The sequence below is a fragment of the Cupressus sempervirens genome, chromosome 10 (assembly GCF_028749045.1).
Source record: "Cupressus sempervirens isolate cs-2001-9-10 chromosome 10, ASM2874904v1, whole genome shotgun sequence".
In the NCBI taxonomy this organism is placed as follows: Eukaryota; Viridiplantae; Streptophyta; class Pinopsida; order Cupressales; family Cupressaceae; genus Cupressus; species Cupressus sempervirens.
The window spans coordinates 83,340,118-83,358,256 of NC_143127.1; the positions used below are offsets into that span (position 1 = coordinate 83,340,118).

General features: G+C 37.8%; 1 protein-coding gene across 1 annotated transcript; it reads right to left on the reverse strand.

The window, feature by feature from the left end:
* Nucleotides 1-15,786: 15,786 nt before the first annotated feature.
* On the reverse strand, nucleotides 15,787-17,561 carry LOC149532685 (heat shock 70 kDa protein 4-like). Its single transcript, XM_089805749.1, has 3 exons — nucleotides 17,391-17,561; nucleotides 17,107-17,117; nucleotides 15,787-17,008 (listed from the first exon to the last, which is right to left on the reverse strand). The coding sequence occupies exons 1-3, from the start codon at nucleotides 17,559-17,561 to the stop codon at nucleotides 15,787-15,789; spliced, it is 1,404 nt and encodes a 467-aa protein (XP_089661875.1).
* Between the last annotated feature and the right edge of the window lie 578 nt (nucleotides 17,562-18,139).

The window sequence follows — 18,139 nt, forward strand, 5'->3', positions numbered from 1 at the left end:
GTTTGAAGTATGGAAACTATCATGGAATAATCATTATTTTGTCGTTGATGTCAAACCTACTACTTGTTGGTGAGATAGTTGCTTTTTGGTCTGAATGCTATCATTTGATTGATTGATGAAGAGGATTTGAAAAGAAAGGATAACAAGAGTACCTAGAGAAAGGTTGAGGTATATGGTGTATAAAAGGCATACTAAGACCAAGTAAGACATTGATGATATTGTTTTGTTGATCTACTTAAGGCTAAAGAGAATGGTTACTTTAGCTAAGCCTAGAAGAAGTTCTTTCATAAAAATTGTATGCCAAGCCTAGCCAAAAAGCAAATTGTGTAAGCCGAGAAAATTAGTTCAAGCTGAGTAGAAATTAGTAGGTGTCAAGTGTCAAAAAATATAGTATGTGTCGAGTGTCAATAAAACTTAGTAAGTTCCATGCATCAGGAAATAATAGTAGTGGCCGAATGAGGAAGACTTAGTAGATGTCGAGCAACCTAGTGTTAGTAGAGCATCAGAAAGTTGTTATTGTCGAGTCAATATTATAGATGTCAAATGACAAAAAAATGTTTTAAATCAAAGATTTGACAAATCTAAGTTGACAAAGTTGATTTCTTGAACTGTGTGAAGTGTGTTGAAGATAAGTATGATGAGCTGGAGGTACAAAATTCAAGATAAACCATTTTGAGGAAAATCTAAGGAGTATTGTAAGAGAAGTTTCTAGAGGGAACAAAATGAAAAGAGGGAGGATTCAATGAATTTGACCTAATCCTAAGATGGATGATTGTGATTGAGTTGCGAAAGATCATAATTATTTTTATAAGGGGATACATGACCAAAAGCAACTGTTATCATGTGTGAGAACCTAAGAAAGACAAGGAGTCTAGGGCATTTCTTCATATGGTGGTTGAATACAAGAGACTGCAATTGGCATACAAATCAAGAAGGCTTAAGAGGATTAATGCTTGAAGGGTGAATAAGCTATCAAAGATTAAGAGTATGAATGCCAAGAAGAATGGAGGACTAAGCCAGAGATTTGTAATTTTCAAGTGAGTTGTATTTTGTTATCAGATAAAGTTCCACTCCTACTTTGTAACCATTATATAAGACTAGATAAATCCTTTGGATTAAGGTTGACCTAACAGTCATTTGTAAATCCTTTAACTAGGTGACATTCTAGTGGAATGTTATAAAGTCCTCTAACAAGGCTCACTCTTAACAGGGTGAGTGAAATCCTCTAACTAGATCACATTTAACAATGTGCATTGTATTAAAATTTCACTCCCTCTCTGAAACTTTCCCACTCTCCCCTCAATTTGAATTTTGAACTACCATGGCCCTGGAGGGCCCAAGCATGCTTAATACCTCATTGTGTCTGGATCTACACATGGTGTTGTATCTTCATAGAGAAGATTCTCCCACATTGTCTTCAACATTGGGTCAGGAAAGCACCTCTACTTGTATTGATGTTGGGTCAACTAAGTGTCTCCCCTCTCCAAAGGAGGGTGGAAGAATGTCCTTGTAGGGGAACATGTGGGAAGCACCAAGCTTGAGGCTCCTAAGGTCACCCATGGAGTTACAGGACCAGAAATCACTTTCTTAGACAATTTTGTGGACAACGCTACAGCCTCCCTTAAACATTGTATTGTGGGTCAATTTATATCCTTCAGGCCTTTGATTGAAATGATGATGAAATGGGTTGTCCAAAAATGGAAGGTGAAGGGTAGCGTTAGTGTTTCAACAATGCCCATCAGCCTCTTCTACTTCCATTTCACTTATGTGGAGGACTTGGTAGTCATCCTGTCTAGGACCTGGTATTATGGTAAACACTATCTAGCCTTGGCAAAATGGTACCCTAGCTTTGATGTTAGTCAAAGGCTTCAGAGTTTGGCCTTGGTTTTCATTCACTTTCCTAGACTACCGCTGGAGTTCTGGGATGAAAAGATCCTAAGATACATTGGAAACACTTTTGGACATTTCATCACTACTATCTAGGTAACTCTGCTTAAATCTAGACTTTTTTTTGCTAGATTATGTGTGAAGGTCCCTATTAATTGGACTCTCCTGCCTACAGTCATGTTGTCCAAAAAATGGGGGAAATAGGTCCAATCAATAGAATATGAGAACACAATATTGTATTACCAAAATTTTGGATGCTTCATGTGATGTCAGATTGCTCTTCCATTTCTATGAAGGAAAAATAGAAGGTATACTCATCAAACATTGTTGAGGACTTTGTCTTGGTTGGAGAACCTTCGTCCTCTCTTAAGAGAGTAGAAGTTGAAATTATGGAAGATTGTCTCGGTGGTAAGAAAATAGAGGAGGACAAGAGGAAAAAGGTGGAAGATATTGTTAAGATGCCTAAGGTGATGATTGTGAAAGCTAAGGAAGGAGTAGAGATGAAGGAATACTCATTTAGGAGAGAGATAGATGACCTTTTGAAATCTCCAGTTATGGGAGAACTTAAAGCTAACTAGGTGCTGGAGGAGGGAAAAATTTGTCCCCCAAAGGAGGCAACTTTGGGAGTGATACCTTTAGGTAATGATCATTTAGGAGGCCAAGCGATTTAAGCAATGAAACTGTTGGTGTCCCTAAGCTCAACCACTAGGAGATAGACCATGGTGTTGGTAATACCTGTAAAAAACCCACTACCAGATATGGTGGTGGGGAGAGTTCTAAAATAGAGAAACCTAATAAGTTGGGGCAATGGAGGATGTTTATGCTGAAAAGGCTAAAATTGGTATCTCTAGATGAGGTGATGGCCAAGGGCATGAGAAGATTTGAGGAGGCTGAGAGAAGTTTGTCCCTCTCGACCCTGTCCTCCTCTCAAACAAGTGTTACAAGAGAATGGAAGTACCCCAAGAGGAAAACTAAGTGGGGAAAGAAATCAGATGTGGGGATGGCAACTACTGTGGGCCGCCCAAACAACAAAACAACTAGGACCAAACAAGTAGCAAGGGAAGTGGCTAGTGGAAGATAGCTTACACTGGAGACAATCAAGAAAGGTAAAAAATGAAATTCATCTCGTGGAATGTTAGGGGGTTGAACAACACCTAGAACAGTATTCTCTTAAACAATGTATTATGGTGGAAAGGATTGATTGTATCCTCACATGAAACAAAGATGAAAAACAAAAATTTTACTAAGGTGGCTAAGAAGCTTTGGCTTGGTGCAGCTTTCTTCCATTTGGAAGATGATGGGGCCTCGGGGTGGCTTGCAATCATGTGGAACCCCAATGTCTTAATGGGTAGGGAAGTCCTTAAAGAGAAGAACTTCACAATTTCTAAGTTTAGTAATGATAGAATGGTGTGGAATCTAGTAAACATTTACGCCTCGAATACTAGGGCTAGAAGAGGTGAACTCTAGGACAGGATTGGAAGAGATATGGGAGGTCTGGAGAACAAAAGTCTTATGTGTATAGGAGACTTTAACAACCCCCTTATACCCCTCAGAAAAACTTGGGGGGATTATCGACTTCTCAAAAAGCATGATGGACCTCTTGGAGTTCATAAACACTAATGACCTCCTAGATGTAGACCTATAGGGAAATCCATTTACTTGGTCCAACAACAGGAAGGGTCGGGACTTTATTCAGATTAGGTTAGACTAACTCCTAGTCTTGAGAGATTGGCCCCACATCATCCCCTCTTCCCTTGTGAATCTCTCAAGGACTATTTTAGACCACTCCCCGATCTTGTTCAACTAGGTGAATGATCTAGTGAGTGGACCTAAACCCTTTAGGTATGAAATTATGTGGAAATCTCACCCAAACATCAAGAATAAAGTGGAAGAATGGTGGAAAATAAGAGTGGATGGGATGGCTATGTTTCGCCTGACATAGATATTGGATAATGTAAGAAATAATGCTAGGGAATGAGCTAAAAGATCCTTTGGGGATGTGTTTAAAAAAAGCAAGATGTTGAGGACGAGCTCAAAAGGTTGCAAACTACCATGGCAATAGGGGATGACACTGAGGCAACCACACTAGAGGAAGAGATCTATAGGAAGAAGTGGAAGGAAACTAATCTCGAGGAGGAGATTTTCTGAAGCAAAGGTCTTGCATTGCTTGGTTGAATGAAGGCAACATAAACACCTATTTCTTCCATAAATCTACTTTGAAATATAAAAAATGTAACATTATCACCTCCTTGGAGGTGGATGGTGGAAGGACTTTATCATAGTAGGAGGAAATGGGTAGGCATGTTGTGGACTTCTTCATGAATGCTTATAAAAAGGAGGACATAAGGTGCAACAACATAATAAGGAAAAGTATGCTCAATAACATCCAAACAGTGTTAGGGATGGAGAAAATTGATAAGTTAAAGGAGAAAGTATTGAAAGAGGAAGTGAAGAATTTAGTTTTCTTTATGAATGCCTTCAAGGCCCTAGGCCTAGTTGGATTCTTGCTAGCCTTCTTCCAAGATTTTTTGGAAGTGATAAAAAATGAGCTAATTTGAGCCACTAGAGACATCATTAGAACTGGGAAATTACTACAAGGATCAATGTAACCTTTTTAGCTCTTGTGCCTAAAATTCAATCCCCCAAAAATATAAGTGGTTTTATGCTGATCAACCTATGTAATACCATTTATAAAGTGTTTTCCAAGGTGTTGGTCAACATGATTAAACCCTTCTTGGATATGGTTATAGGGAGCCCTCAGAAGGGGTTCATCCCGGGTTGAAAAATTCTAGATGCCATGATTTCCACCAATGAGATTATCCACTCCATGGAGAAAAGTAGACCTTCCTTTATGAAGTTCTAGAAAAAGTTGGGTTCAAGTGGGATATTGTGAACCTAATAGAAACTATGTTGGAAACCACTCAATTTGAGGTACTGCTCAATGAGACCTCTTAGGGAAACTTTGAGGCAGGTAGAGATTTAAGATAGGGGGACCCACTTTCCCCTTACCTCTTTATCATGGTGGTTGAAGTGTTAGGGAGAGTGATCTACAGATTGGCTGTGTTGAGTGACTTAAAAGGTATGCAAAAAGCTACCACACTGACACCTAAGGTTATCCAGCAACTTGTCGATGATATCTTCCTCTTCAGCTAATATTCAATATAGGAAACTAAAGCTTGGAGGAACCTCCTCTCCAATTATGAGAATTTCCTAGGTCAGCAAATTAATCTAGCTAAAAGAAAGATATATTTTTTAACACCCATGAGATTTTGCAAGTTAAGGTCAAAAATATCTTTGGTTGTCAATCGGAGAACCTCCTAGGCACATACCTCAGACTTCCTCTAACCACGAAGGAGGTCTCAACAAACTATTGGATCTTGGAGAGCATGTAAAAGAAGCTTGCTAAGTGGAAGGGAAAGTTTCTTAGCAATGTGAGAAAATTGCTACTCCTAGGTGTGGCACTCTACGAAATTCCCATCTACTTTCTCTCAATTTTCAAGATCAACCAGCACATGGCAGACAAACTAGAAAGAGTGCAAAGGAACTTCCTTTGATTTGGCATGGAGGAGAAAAATAAATGGAGTCTTGTGAATTGGGAGACTGTGTGTAAACCAAAGTATAAAGAGGGACTAGGTATAAGAAAAATTGTTGATATGAATAAGGCTCTACTCACAAAAGTGGTGTGCAGACTAGTGGAAAACGAGACCAACTGGGGAAGAATCATGAAGGCTAAGTGCCTTGCCAACACTTACTTGAGATATAACCTCCTCAATAATGATCTGCCTAGTGGGTCTAAGATCTAGAACAACATTCTCAAAAATAGGGCCTCTTTGAGAAAAGGTGTGAGATGGCTGGTTGGGAATGGGAAAAGAATCAAATTCTAGGAGGACAACTGGATAGAGGGGAAACCTCTTAGTTGTAGCAAATTTAGTGGCCTCCAGGAACCTCTAAAAAGAATTATGGGGATGAAGGTGGTGGACTAGATTAATGATCATGGGAAATGGAAAGACTTATCCACTTTGGATATACCAAATAGTGAGAACTCCTTGATCAAAGAGTTGGAAGATCTAATCAGCCACCATGTACTTCCTATGCATGCTCAGAAGGATGAGGTGGTATGGGATAGGTGGAAAAATGGTTGGTTCTCAATCAAGTCTGCCTACCAGCTCATCTTCTAAAATTATCAAACCTTGATAAGCCAGAGAAAGATATGGATTAGTTTGTTACCACCAAAAGTGAACTTCTTTTGGTGGATGGTGATGCATGGAAAAATTATCACAACTGATAACCTTCAAAGGTGAGGCTTACCAATCACCAACAGATGTTATCTATGAAAGAAGGTAGAGGAATGCATAACCCACCTCTTTTTGGAATGCCCCTAAACCCTTAAGGTTCGGTCCTACATCTAGGAAAAATTCTTGATTTATCAGGCCATGAATAGAGGAATGGAACAATTCGTGGAGAACTAGAGTTGCCCATTCTACCACCCCCGCCTTAGAATCATTTGGATTCTCCTCCCCCCACATCTTTGCTGGGGCATTTGAAAGGAGAGAAACAAATTGGTCTTTTGTGAGGAGGAAAGGGGTGAGGAGAATATGGGAGAGATTCTGGGAAAGTTCATTACTGAGAATGTTATGGCAGAAAAAGTCAGAGTGCCATAGGAACCCCTAAGTAGGAAGATGGAGGATATTGTTGAGAGATGGAATATTCTCCCAAATTTCCATAATGTTGACAACATGAAGGTGGCTAATAGAAGAAATATGTGTTGAATTCTCCCACTAGCCCTACTATCAAATTCAATTTTGATGGGACAGTGCATAAGGGGCTTGCGGTAGTTGTTGGTGTGATGCGGGACAGAAAAGGTGATGTGTTGGTTGCCTACTTGGGAAATTTGGGCCATGGAACCAAGAATGTGGTGGAAGCCACCACCTTACTTTGGGGGCTAAAAATTGATGTGGAAATGTAGGTCAAAAGACTTACCATTGATAGGGACTCTAAACTCATCATAGATTCGGTTTAGGATCGGGCTCAACTTGCTTGGACACTATGACACATCCTGGGGGACATATGGCATTTTCTTACAAAACTGGATCATTATGATTTACAACACACTTATAGGGAAGGCAATGCGGTGGCAAATGCCTTGGTCAGGTGTGTTTTTGATTTTGTGAACATAAAAAGTTGGAGTGCGGAAATGTTACCCAAGAATGTGGCATTCCCTTGTTTGTAGGGAAAAAACCCTGCAAAATCCAGTTAGATGATCTTCCAACTTTAGAAAATGGACATTTTTGGTAGGCTTGCTATTATTATGATAGCTAAGGTCACCATAATGTTGACAAGATGTCTTGCAAAGGGGAATTATATTGATTACATCATGAAAGGACACAAAAAAGGTGAATTAATAAACAATGTTGACTTTAAAATTAATGTCATTATTGTTTGGTGTTATGGCATGATTACGAAAAAATTTCTCATTAATACCAGGGTCATATCATTATGGTATTACATGTGGAATCCTCACACTCCCCATAATGATATTTCTAATTGGCCTTTACATTGTATTCATAGGCTCGTAAAGACCAAAAAACAAAAGCTTTTATCCACCTGTTGCTTTATTTTTAGGCCTACCTTGGCAATTTTATGGGTGCAAATGAGAATTACTAAGATTGTGGAAGGAGATTTGGTTGAGGAGAAAGCTTCCATGGGTGGGGACCTAAATATATTGGAGACTAAAAAGATAGAGAACTTCCCCAAAAGGTAGGTTGCTTGGATAACGCTAAAGGTGGATTTGTCCCCTACATGCAGACCATGGCAGGGTACGATGAAAATTGTTCGCAACAGTTCGTCGCTACCTGGAAGGATAGGTAGATGACCATAAATGGAATTTATTTTCAAGTGAATGAAGAATCTAATGCTATGGTGATGGGTTTGGAGATGAAGGGCAGGAAATGGAAAAAAATCACGAAGGCGGCGAATGAGGTTGGCCTATCCAATTTCTTTAGAGAGAATGAGGCTCTTGATTGGTATCGGGGTGGCTTTAGGAGAGACAAATTTTTGAAGCCCTAGGATGATGTGTGTTTGATGATAATGAAGTATTTGATGCTGGAGGGTAGTAATGGTGTATATTATTTTTATTATTTCCCTCTGCTTAACCATTTTTGCAATAGGGAATTTGTTAGTATTCCTTTCTTTTTGTTGCATGCCCTTGAGGAAACTATCGTTGATGTTAGAGAAAAGAAGAAAAAAGGGCCAATTTCACCATTCTCCACCAAGGGTTCATGTTCCACCACTTCCAATTTCACCTTGCCCTCTGCCCTCCTATTGTGATTTTCATTGATAACATCCTCCCCTCTAGGGCCCCCTATGATTGCAATTTACTACTGGTAGCCAAGGCCCCACTCCTCAACCCTCACCCAGCCAAACCTTTGCAAAGGGTAGGAAAAATAGAACTCTGACCCTCAAGTTGGAGCCCAACAAAAGAATTAAAATGGACAAGAGGGTGGAGGTTGAAATTGGTGATTTGAATGAGGAAATTTGTGGGAATAGAAGAAGGTCAAGAAAAATTGCTAAGACCCAGGGTCGATACAAACAAATGGTCAATCGCTCTCAAGAAGAGGAGGAGGAAGATACTGACTTTAATGAGAGTGACAAGAATTCAATAGATGGTATGGATAAGGGGAAAGAAGAGGCAAATAAAGATGTGGAGAAATAAGATGATACCCTTGATAGAACCTAGGACTTTGAGGTAGACAACACTACTAAGGACCCCTCCCTCGACTACACACATGTCTCTACCACCATCACCCTACCTTTTGTTGTCAACCAGGAGCACCCCAATATGACCAATGCCTCCCCCAACACTATTTCCTCCCCGGTTAGTAAAGAGGGCCAGCTAAACCTAAAAGGCCAAGCTAACAATCTTGATGTGCAAGTTAAGCAGAACCCCCTAGAGAATTGTAGCAGGGCCCTAAAGCTAGAAACCAAGGAGAATGAACTTGTTACCCGCAAGGAACACAGGGAACTGATGGATAGGTGCACGATGATGGAAGAGAGACTCAACCTTTTTCCCAAGTTCACTCTCAAAGTGACACACGTGGCAGCTACCACTCATCAACTATTGACCAATAACTCAATGGAGAACCTTGGAAAGGAGGACACAAAGCTTCTTTATAGCTTCCTTGCAAATGAGTGGGCCAAGGTTCTCATGGCTAGGAAGCAAAAGAAAAAGGAGGCTATTTAATGGATTTTTGGTTTTAGTTGTGTTTTGGTACTCTTTTGGTCTCTCTCCCCATCTATTGTTGATGGTTTTGTTTTTTATGTTCATCTTGTTTATGGGTTGTAGGTGGTATGATGTGATCACCACCTACATGCAGTTTGTTTACTTGTTAAACTTTGCTAGTTTTAAAAGTAGGAATACTAGTAACTCTATATACTAGTATACTATTTATTATGTTTTTTTATATGAATCATTAGGGGGACTATTTGGTTGTTTGTTGGTTGCCAGTTGGTCTTGTGCTAGTTGTCAGTAGAGTTTTGTTGGTTGTTCCACTACCGTTGTAAAGGGTTAGCCCCCTAGTTTTTGGTGGTTTTTTTTATCAAAAGAAATGTGCATTGTAACCTTTAATAGGGTTGGCCTTTCATAGGGCATCACTTTAGAGGAGTGAAAATTGGTAGCATGTTACTTGTGGTTTTTCCCAAATTGGGTTTCCATGTTAAATCTTTCTGTCAAAATGTGTAATTGATTTTGTAGTGTTTAATGTTTACATTTCTACAAAGTTATTTTAACCTAGAACAATGACCTACTAAGTTAAGGTATTGGATGATCTAATGAATGCGTGCATGATAAGGATATATCAATATGAATTTGTTAAGTTTTAAAAAGTTTTATTTGTACATTTGGACCTTGGATAACTGATTCAACACCCCTCCCCCCCAACCACCCCCCCCCCCCCCCCCAATCTCCATTATTCTAAATATTCCAACATTGACTATTCATCTATAATTCTTTCTCTTATAATGTGATTGTGGCTAACGAGTAGGCCTTTAATTTAAAAAAAAAATATGCTAGAAAAATGTGTATCATATGATCTTACGTGATTGAAAACATTATAGAGTGGGTGTACCTTGAGCATCATTGATGCACAATTATATGGACAGTTGATTTTGTTCAATGTGGAATAGATGCTTGTATTTAGAGGTGTATGTCTACTTTGCATATAATAACTGAAAATAATGCACAGGATATTTAGCCTTGCAATGCATCATGTTAAATGAGTGTTGACAGTGTCATCAATATTTAGGTCTAATGTGGCATATGATTAAATTGCATTAAATATGGGCCACTATGAGAGTGATTGAACTACCTGATTATTATGAAATGAAGTTCTAATTTTTGGAAAGGATTTTCCTTATCTTGTGATATGATTCCTAGTAGACATATGGGAAGAAACTATTAAGTTAAATTTCCTTTCCTATGTGTGTTATCTTGCATTTGGCTACAAAGGGTTGTGTTACTTGTCTTTTTAAATGTGATTTTTGTAATATACATATGATAAATCATGTATGGATGGAAGTTTTTGATTATATTGTATACAATGTGTTACACAATTTCATTACTCTCCTCTTAGTTTTTCTTGTTTAGACTATCTCATTGTCGATTTGGTATATTTCATGTCGAGAAATATTCTAAGAAAGCATAATAGCTTCATGGTAGGGTGGTAAAGCACTCCTACAATATTCTCGCCCTTATGTTTCCTAAACAAGTTCTGGGGCTTTTTTCAACTTGTTTGTCCTATTTAGACCATCTTGATATTCTGGTATCTAGTTAATTTTTTTCTTGGAACATTAGTTTATAAATCTTAATAAATATCCTTCTCAAATTTAGAACTTGTCATTATTTATCTTTTCAATAATGAAAATTTAAATTGTTGAATAGTCGATGACCTTGACCAAGGAATAATGTATTAAAGATTATCATGTCAAAATTTAACTTTCTTTTAAAGGATTGTGCAAGAGTTAACAAGTGCCATGTAGTGGCTAAGTACTTGTCTTTTGTTATAGAACTTATTATAGTTTAAAATTTTAATGTATATTTGTAATTTATAATGTCTTTGATACATGTGAACATTTCTATGGATTCTAATGCAGTGTTATAGACGCTTTCCATTTGCTTTTGGAAAATGAAAAATAAAAAAATTCATAAAATTAAATTACCCAAAACATTAAAATATAGTAATTTTATAGTTAAGCCAGATTTCTAAATAATTTTATTTAATATAAGAAACTATTATAAGTTCTAAATTTATTTCAAAATTTCCAATTATAAATGTTATATATCTTTTTAAAATTAATAAATACAAATATTCATAAAAATCAAATCAAATATTGTGATGTTTATATATATGACATGTACTTCTCTAAGTTATAGTAAATTAATAATAACCTAAAGTAGTTATGTCTAATGAAAAATAATATCAATTCAACAAATTATTAAGAATTCAATCAAGTATTGTATTGTAAAAGAGTGATAACAATAGAGTAGGGATACTGCGGCAGCTGGAGGTGTGCTGCAAAATGAAAAGGGTGATGTGATGTTAGCCTTCTCAAGGAATGTGGGCAAGGGTACCAATAACGTGGTGGTCACTATCTTACTTTGGGGTCTTAAATTTTCTATGGAAATGAGGGTCAGTAAATTAACCATTGAAGGTGACTCTAAACTCATCATAGACTCTAAAGGGCGCGCTAAACTAGGTTGGGCTCTACATGGCATTGTGGGGGACATCTAGCATCTCCTAACAACCCTAGACCATTATGACTTACAACACACATATAGGGAAGGCAATGCAGTGGCTAACATTCTGGCAGGGATGGGCTTTGATCTCTCGAGCATAAAAAGCTAGAAAAGTATTGAGAAAAGAGATTTTTGAGGAAAGATGTATCATGGGTGGGGACCTTAAGAGACTGGAGTCCATAAAGACGGAGGATTTTTCTAAAAAATAGGCTACTTGGATAATGTTGGAGGGAGGGTTTGTCCCTTAGATGCAGGCCATGGCCGGTTATGATGAAAATTGCTCCCAACAATTCATTTGTAGTTGGAAGGATAGGCGGGTTACTATCAATGGCATCACCTTTTAGGTGAATGGAGAGTCCATTTCTATGGTGATAAGCCTAGAAATAAGTGGCAAGAAATGGCATAAGGTCACGAAGGTGGCGAATGAAGCTAGCCTAGCTAGTTTTTTTTTGAGGCAATGAGGCCCCGGACTGGTACCATGGTGGTTTTAGGAGAGAAAAGCTCCTGGAGCCCTAGGATGATGTGTGTCTGATCATTATGAAGTATCTTACCCTAGAAGGTAGACACGATATGTATTATTTTTACTATTTCCATTTGCTTAACCATTTTCATAATAAGGAATTTATATGCATTCCATTCTTTTTGATGCATGCCCTCGAAGAGACTGTGATGGATATTAGGGAGAAAAAGAAGAAAGGGGCTAACTTCACTATCTTATAGCAAGGGTTAATGTTTCATCTTTTTCAGTTTCACCTGGCCCTTTGCCCTCTTTGTGTGATTGCTATTGATAATCTCCTTCCCTTTGGGCCCCCCCTTTCTCTAGAGTTTGCTAGGGGTAGTTGTGCTCCTACTCCTCAACCCTCACCTAGCTAAACCCCATTTTGGGGTAGGAAAAACAAAACCCTAACCTTGGAGCCAACTGCCAGTAAAAAGTTTAAAAGTGATAAGAGAGTGGAGGTGGAAATTGGGGATTCCCATGATGAAATATGTGGGAGAAGAAGGTCGGGAAGATTAGCTAAGACCAATGGTAGATACAAACAAAGGGCCAGTCGCTCTCAGGAGGAAGAGGAGGAAGACACCAATTTGGAGGAGAGTAATAAGCTCTTGGGTGATGGTCAAGAAAAGGGGAAGGATGAGACTGATAAAGAGATTGAGAAGTGGGATGATACAGTAGACGAAACTTAGGATTTTGAGGCAGAGAACCCTACCAAGGACCCCCCAAGACCCAACACATATTTCTGCTACTATCACCACACCTTCTATTGTTAACTAGGATAACCCCAAACTTGAAAAAGCCTCCTCGGATACTATCTCATCCCCTATAAGGAAAAAATGGCTTGGAAAATTTTAGGGCCCCCACTTCTAGATGTGCTAGATAAAAGAAACTCTTCGGTGAACCGCAACAAGACCCTAAAGCGGGCGGTTGCAGAGGATGGGGTTCTTACCCATAAAGAGTTGCAAGAGGTGAAGGACAAGTGCATTGCATTGGAGGAGGGATTCACCCTCTTCTCAAAGTTCACTCTAAAGGTGACCCACATGGTTGCGAACACTCTCCAGCTTCTGGCTCACGAGTCAGAGGAGGATGGTCTGGGGAAGAACTAAAAGTTGCTCTACAACTTCCATGCCAAAGACTGGGCTAAAGTTCTCCTTGCTAGAAAGAGAAAGAGAAAAGATGTCACTTAGTGGCCTCCTGGTGCCTCGTGTTTTTTTGGTTTTCTATTGGTTTCTCCCTCCATCCTATGGTGATGGTTAATTTTTTTCTATTAAACTTGGATATTGGTTGTAGGTGGTACAATGTGATGACCACCTACATGCTCTCTGTTAACTTGATAAACCTTGTTGTTGTTAAGAGTAGGAACTCCAGTACTATTATTTTTTGTTATGTTGCTACTTATGTTTTTGATGTAAATCGTTAAGAATTTGTGTGGCTGTCTGCTGATTTTTTGTTGGCTTCCTGCTAGTTCTTCACTAATGTTGTTAAGGGCCAACCCCCTAATTTTAGTTGCTTTTATATCAAAAACAATAAAGTAGAGGTTCTAATTTTATAAAATAATCATATCTCAAGAATTCAAAACTCCAATTCATTTAATCAATTAAAATATAAAAAATTAATATATAAAAATTAGAAAGTTAAAAAATTAACATATAATTTTTAACAAACATTATATTTATAAAAAAATATTAAACAAAATAAATTTTAATTAGTACTTAAACTATTAAATATTAAATAACTAGTTAACGGTAAACTATTGCATAGTCTATCAGCAAGTATTAATAAGAAAAATCAAGTACTGATAAGAAAAAATATTATTAAAAAGAAATAGAATGATGAATAGAAGTAAAAACAAGGTCCTCTAGATTCTCCAAATATTGAAGAAACGGGATTTTATTAAAATGTTCATAATTGAAAAGTGATAATGGGAAAATGGATGATATCAAAATTTTAGAGTGGAAAATATGCATAAATCTTCAATGTGAAGCGACTATAAAAGAGAGTCTGTTCGATCAGCTATGAAGCCGACTGTAAAGAGAAAGTCTGTTCTGTTTACCATCAGCTACCAAGAATTGAATCAAACTTTGCTCAAAAAATCTACAATTGTTTTAGAAAAAACTAAGAATGGAGGAATAATTAGCTGAGGGCTATACCAAAATGTTGCAGTCAAATATTAAAAGGACAAGAGTGATTATTTAGAAATGTTTGCATGAATAAATTTTAAGGTGAATAAGAACAAATGACAGAGTGTGGTGGCAGCGAAAGACAAAATTTAAACTGGAATTTTCCTAGGTGTACAATAACATTAGCGAAACAAATAAAATAGTTGTTGTGATATAAAAGAAGGGATAATCAATAGCAGTAATGTAAGATTAAAATACTATCAATAAGAACTTTGTGAAGTGAAATTGATAATCTTCAATGAATGAGAAGTTTGCAAATGTCATGATATATTCCAATTTTACGTTTAAATTCTCTGGGCGTGGTTGTTTACAGAGACAAACATACAAATGTTCTAAATATAGATGTATGGACAATCTTCTCCATGAAAATAAATTTGTAATAATTGAAAATAATATCAGAATTGCTCATCATGCATCAAAGAGAATTAATCTACAAGAAAACTTTGTAGCTAACCAACCAAGAAGACATATTTGGAACTGCACTACCATAGCTAATAATTTGAAGAACTACTGCTGGTAAGTTAAAAAGTGAAGTACAACTGTCTGGTAAAACCACCATTTCCAAGGGGAATTGGCCAAATTCCTTTGCCAACAACAATATACAGATTAAATTGAAATAATGGAATTATACAGTGAGAAGGGTTTGGATTAGGATTATGTTCTAATATGTCAACTTTGATCATTTAACATTTTTTAGTATAAAAATTAAGGTTAGTGTGTGATCAGTTAAATGAAGCTCTTATTCAGTACAATCTAAGTACAGTCAATTGTGTGATGGAAAGTTTAGAAAAACAAATGGGATTCAACGGTGGATTAATTTCACCAATGAAGATAAATTGAAAAAACAGGAAAAGGAAAATAACTGGTATAAACCATGACTGGTGACACCTCAAGATTCTGCACAAATTGTCATGAAGACAATTATGGTAATGAGTAAAAAAGTTATAATCGTTCAAAATATTGAGCAACATTGCCCTAAATGCATTATTTACAGTCTATGCGTCCTACTATATACTGAAGAATTAAATAACAGATAAACTCATCGTAAAAAAGCAAGAATATTCTGCACTGTGAACAATCAGCAAGCTGACATTGATACCAATTGAAGGATTGAATCAGAAAAATCACAAAACTTAAATTATGTTTTTTAATCAGCTGATCAAAATATTAGAAATGAACAATGCATTATATATTGTCTTCCTACACTGAGGTCTTGGAAAAAATTTAAAGCTACAATGATAAGAGATTTCATGGGTATTCATGTAAAATGGGAGATCAAACAGTCTACATTTAAAACACTTTGTTCTGATTTATACAAAGAAATCATGTATAGGAAGACAAAAAATCCTGCATGAAGTTGTCCATGCAAAAAGAAGATAGATTGTGGTAGGTATAATATACTACTAATTTATATGAAGATGAAATGCAGACTTTTAGCATTCATAATATGCTAACCTCCTGATAGAAGGATTAGAGTGGAGCTCATTCAGCTCACTTTCAAACTTTGCTGTCGTCATAGCTTCCCCAATGTTGTCCAAGCATTCTTGAGCAAAATTCAGCCTCCACATGACGTCTTCTACATCATATGCATTCACAAAGTGTTTGGTCTTGGCCTCCGTAACCCTCATTTTTATGTTGTGAATATAGCTCTCCAGTCCACTCTTGGCCAGATTCCTCTTTTTGGCTCTTTCATCCTCCTCTTTAAACTTCTCTGCATCCCCTATCATTTTTCCTATCTTCTCTTTTCTCAGAATTCCGCTAGTATTGGTTATTGTGATCTCTTTACTGTCTCTGCTACGCCTGTCCTCTGCAGAGACTGTGAGAATGCCATCCTCGCTTATTTTGAAGCAAACCTGAAGCTTTGCCACCTCACATCTGGCTGGCTGAATTCCAGTCAATTGAAATTGACCCAACAAATTGTTTTGAGCGACCAATGGTGTCTCTCCTTCATATACGGAAATATCTATTTCAGTCTGATTATCATAGACCGTAGTGAACTCTTCTACCCTCTCAACAGGAATAGGAGTATTTCGAGGAACAATCACAATCATGACACCACCTTCAGAATCAGTACCAAGGCTCAAAGGTGTAACATCCGTGAGTGCCAGGCTCACTCCTTCATTGTTCAATGCTGCCGCCTGCACAGCTGCTCCATAAGCAACGGCCTCATCAGGGTTTACTGTGTTGCATAGCTTTTCCTGTCCAAAATCTTGTCTCAGCAAATCCTGCAACTTTCTTATACGGGATGACCCTCCCACTAGTACAATGTCATCAATTTGATCATGTTTCAAGTGGACATCACTCAGGCATCTTCTCACTATTTCCATGCACTTTTCAAATAAATCTGCATTGAGCTCCTCAAACATGGTACTGGTGACTTTGATTGAGAAATCATGTCCCTCATACAGACAGTCGATGTTGATGACAGTCTCTTCCCGAGAGGACAGACTTCTCTTTGCCCTCTCACATTCTGAGCGAAGCCTTCGAAGAGCCTTGCCACTCTTACTCATATCCACCTTATATTTAGTGTTGAACTTCTTAACACAGTCATCAAGTAATTTGTTATCGAAATCCTGACCTCCCAAATGCATATCCCCTCCAACAGCTTTGACTGCAATCTTTCCCTTTTGAACGGACAAAACTGATACATCAAACCTACCTCCACCCAAATAAAAAGCCGTATGTTATAGCTGCAGCCGTTGGCTTGTTGATTATTCGCATGACATCTAGGCCAGCAATCTTACCCGCATTACGAGGCCCGTGGCTATACAGCCACCAAAATGCACTTCCTTTATATTACTTTTTCTAACTTTTTAAAAAATTGACCAAGTCCTCTCCTTCGTATGAAAGTGCATTTTCGTGACTGTATAGACGTTGCCCATTATGAGTGGCCCTCTATTGTGCATGAGCAGCATTGATGAGATTTCTTCAGGGGCAAATAATTTAGTTTCTCCTTTGTAGCTTACTTGGATTAAAGGCTTGTCATCTTTCCCTTGGACGACGGTAAAAGGCAAGAATTTCATGTCATCCTGCATACAAGTGTCAGAGAAGCGCCTTCCAATGAGGCGTTTGGCATCGAAGATAGTATTGAGAGGATTTGTTGTTGTTGGAACTTAGCATCGTCCCCAATAAGTGTCTCACAGGAAGTAAAAGCAACTGTTGAAGGAGTAGTTCTGTTTCCCAGCTCATTGATAATTATTTCAGCCATGTTATGCTCAGGTTGCCATACAGCAACACAGCAATAACTAGTGCCCAATTCAATGCCAATAGCCCTTTCTTGCTCCCTCTGACTCTCCCTCCCTCCGCTTACCACCACACCCAGTACCCCTAACTCTCCCTCTACCTCTCCCTCTCCCCTTTCTTTCCATACTCATCGGCTGAGCTGCCTTTTGCTTCTGTTTTCAAAATTAGAAGGAGAACAACGCAGAAATGTTGAATCAACCAAAGGTTCACCTGTAGTATATATTAATTAATTACTTGATCACCGCAATTAAATGAAACAACATATTCATACTGATGAGCTATTGCATCCGTTTGATTGCATAGGAATAATTTATGGAATCATTAGTATTCTTAAAAGTTTTTCTAGAATATAATTCGTGCTATAGTTCAAAAAAATTCATGTATTTAAAAATCTTTAAAAGTTTTCGTTCCATGCTTCGTAATTCTTCTGGCTATTCTTAATTTCCCTTTCCCCAATTCAAATTCTGCGGAAAAAGTGGATAATTCCACTCGAAATCCAGAAAAAATAGTCATGAATCTGTCGTGGATAGCAAGAACAATGGC

Bases quoted from the DNA above. Each gene is read 5' to 3' on its own strand.
- LOC149532685 (XM_089805749.1), bottom strand. From the start codon at position 17,561: ATGGCTGAAATAATTATCAATGAGCTGGGAAACAGAACTACTCCTTCA.